General features: G+C 29.8%; 1 protein-coding gene across 2 annotated transcripts in view; it reads left to right on the top strand.

Annotated features, from left to right (window-relative positions):
* LOC117170647 overlaps nt 1-1907 on the top strand; it is a 54729-nt gene extending 52822 nt beyond the window's left edge. For both annotated transcript variants that reach the window (XM_033357557.1, XM_033357558.1), the window contains one exon: nt 755-1907. In XM_033357557.1, the coding sequence (XP_033213448.1) occupies nt 755-1326 (572 nt within the window). In that variant the 3' untranslated portion in view covers nt 1327-1907. The remainder of the gene's footprint in view (nt 1-754) is intronic.
* Nucleotides 1908-2625: the final 718 nt, after the last annotated feature.

The raw sequence follows: 2625 nt of genomic DNA, 5'->3' as shown, positions 1-2625 counted from the left end.
GAAAACCAACTTTTTACAAAAAGTTTAATTTTATACAAAATATTAAAATTTTCAACCAGAAAATATGACTTTCAACAAAAAAAATAATTTACAAGTAATCAGTTGTGTTTTCTAAAAAATAGTTACAATTTCCGTTAAAAAACAAAAATTTTGTTACAAAAAAAGTTTTAATTTGTACCAAATAGTTGAATTTTCAACCTGAGAATATACATTTTCAAGAAGGAAGTTAAGCTACGAATAATAAGTTGAATTTTGGACAAAATAGCCAATTTTTTTAAAAAAGAATTTAATTTTTAATATAAAAAAAAACACTATTTTACTAAAGTTATGAATTTTATACAAAATATATAAATATTCGACCTTATAGTTAAATTTTGCATCAAATTGTTAAATGTCCAACCCAAAAATGCAAATTTTCTTGAAAACAGTTGAATTTTCAAAAAAAAATAGTTTGATCCTTAACTGAAAAATATTAATTTTTAATCAAACTTTTAGTTTAGGAAGTGTTGAGTTTATAAAAAAAAATTTACTCATACAATTTTTAATATTTCTAGAGTAAAATTATTTGCAGCTCAGTTTTGATTACTTAAAATGAAAAACTTTTTAAGCTTTATAATTCGAAATTTGTTTATTTCATTGACCGTGAAAACATGTTGTGAACGAGGAAAAAGCCGGAAATTTTTTTATGTTTTAAGCGGCTAGCCTGTGTGAGAATTTTTTTTGTTTTCAACAACCAATTTGCATATTGTTTCAGGAAACATTTACAAACCTCCGAAGAGAACTTTGGCGAATAACATAAAGCCAAAATCGCAGGGAACGGACGATGGTTTTCATGGGACGCCAGCCCTCTGTGGCAAGTCGATTGTTCACGTAGCCAATCAAATGATGTCCGGTTTCAATAAGACCGAAAATACCGAAAATGCATTTCCAAAAGGGAGCAAATCTCTCCCAGTTACCCCGATCGCCTCGCCAATGTCGACCCCCGACAGTTCACCAAAAACCCGGCGGCGACACGGCAATCGATTTTTCACCGGGGCTTTTGTCCCGGACAAGGAAAAGTATCAGGGAAGTTGGCTCCTAGCCGGGATTTTGGGACAGACGCGTGAAATTGTTTCCACGAAAATTGAGGAGGAGGAGGAGACCACACCGGAAAGTATTCCTCCGAGGGCGCTCAGTCGGAAAAAATCGATTTCATCCCAAAATCTCACTTATCTCGGGAAAGATGAAAAATCGACAACAACGGAGAAACAGACGAAAACGAGTGTCTTTCAAGCTAAGCCATCCGAATTGCGCGAGATGAACTTTTGGTCGCCGACTTCCATGTAAATCTATCTCTCCCTTCATATATTTTCTCTTTTCTTTTTTTTTTTTTTTATTTATCCAATTTTCTAAAGATCTGATGGCCATCGTCTGATAAAATCTTAACCTAGATTTAAAATCTTTCATGATCACACTTAAGACAATTCAGCATTTGCTGAAGCTGTTGTTTAAATTACGATTTACATTTTAGAATTAACAGTTTTGCTATTATTTAAGTTTTTCCTTTTCCTCAACGAAAAAAAAAAAAAAAAACATCTTTGGTCTTTCGTAACGAAATTTTTAAGCAACTAGGAAGGAAAAAAAGACAATGCTAGTGCTTTTCTTGTATTTCAATCGTTACTTGAAAGTTATTCTTTAAGATTTAAGTATTTGTCCTTCAGTACTTGAAAATTAATTTTAATCTCTAGTTTTACGATAATTTACGCCCGGAAAAATTTCTTTTATAAAAAAAAAAAAAACACTTGAAAGAAAATAGTACGATTGTTATTTATTAATTATAGATTCCAGAGCACAAAAGTCAGTCGATCAGTTTCATATTTGAAGATAGAAACTCGGTAAGGAATTAAGTAAACTTTTTTTTTTTTTTTTGGTACATATTTGCTGTTTGAAATTGCTACTTTTTCAAAAAGATCTTTTGTGTTTCCGAAGAATTTGCAATGGCTAATAGTCTGCATTCGTCGAGCCGTCAGCTTGGGAAGTTGTTTGTTTTGAGGAACATGGAATCGCTGACGACTCTGACGATGAAAAAAATAAAAAAATAAAATAATAAAAAAAATAAAAAACTTGTACCTGGTTTTTTCGAGCGATTTACGTTACTGTAGTTTTCGTTGACTCGAATTAGTGTTTAGAGATACATATTGTGTAATTTTTCATTTGCATTGCGCGCATTTTCAATGTCACTTTGTCAACATTTACAGTATCAATCATTCATGAGAAACATTTGACAATTAAATAAATCATCTTGATTATTTTAAATTGAATTCGTGGTTTTTATTTAAGTCAGGATTATGTTTAATTTTAATTTTTTATTTTACTTCCACGGTTTCACAGTTGAGAAAAGTCTTTTGTCTACGAATTTTTTTCAGAAATGTTTTATTCTGTATTAAATAGTTGAATTTTCAACCTGAGAATATGAATTTTCAACAAGAAAGTTAATTTAAAATTAATGAGTTGAATTTTTAACAAAAAACCAAATTTTTTTACTTGGAAAAAATAATTTTTAACAAAAAAAAACTAATTTTCTACTAAAAGCAAAAAATTTTTCCATAAAATATATAAATCTTTTACAAAATAGTTAAATTATCC

This window comes from Belonocnema kinseyi, chromosome 4 (assembly GCF_010883055.1).
Source record: "Belonocnema kinseyi isolate 2016_QV_RU_SX_M_011 chromosome 4, B_treatae_v1, whole genome shotgun sequence".
In the NCBI taxonomy this organism is placed as follows: domain Eukaryota; kingdom Metazoa; phylum Arthropoda; class Insecta; order Hymenoptera; family Cynipidae; genus Belonocnema; species Belonocnema kinseyi.
Note: the sequence above shows the minus strand (reverse complement) of the source record. Positions and strands in the feature narration are given on the sequence as shown.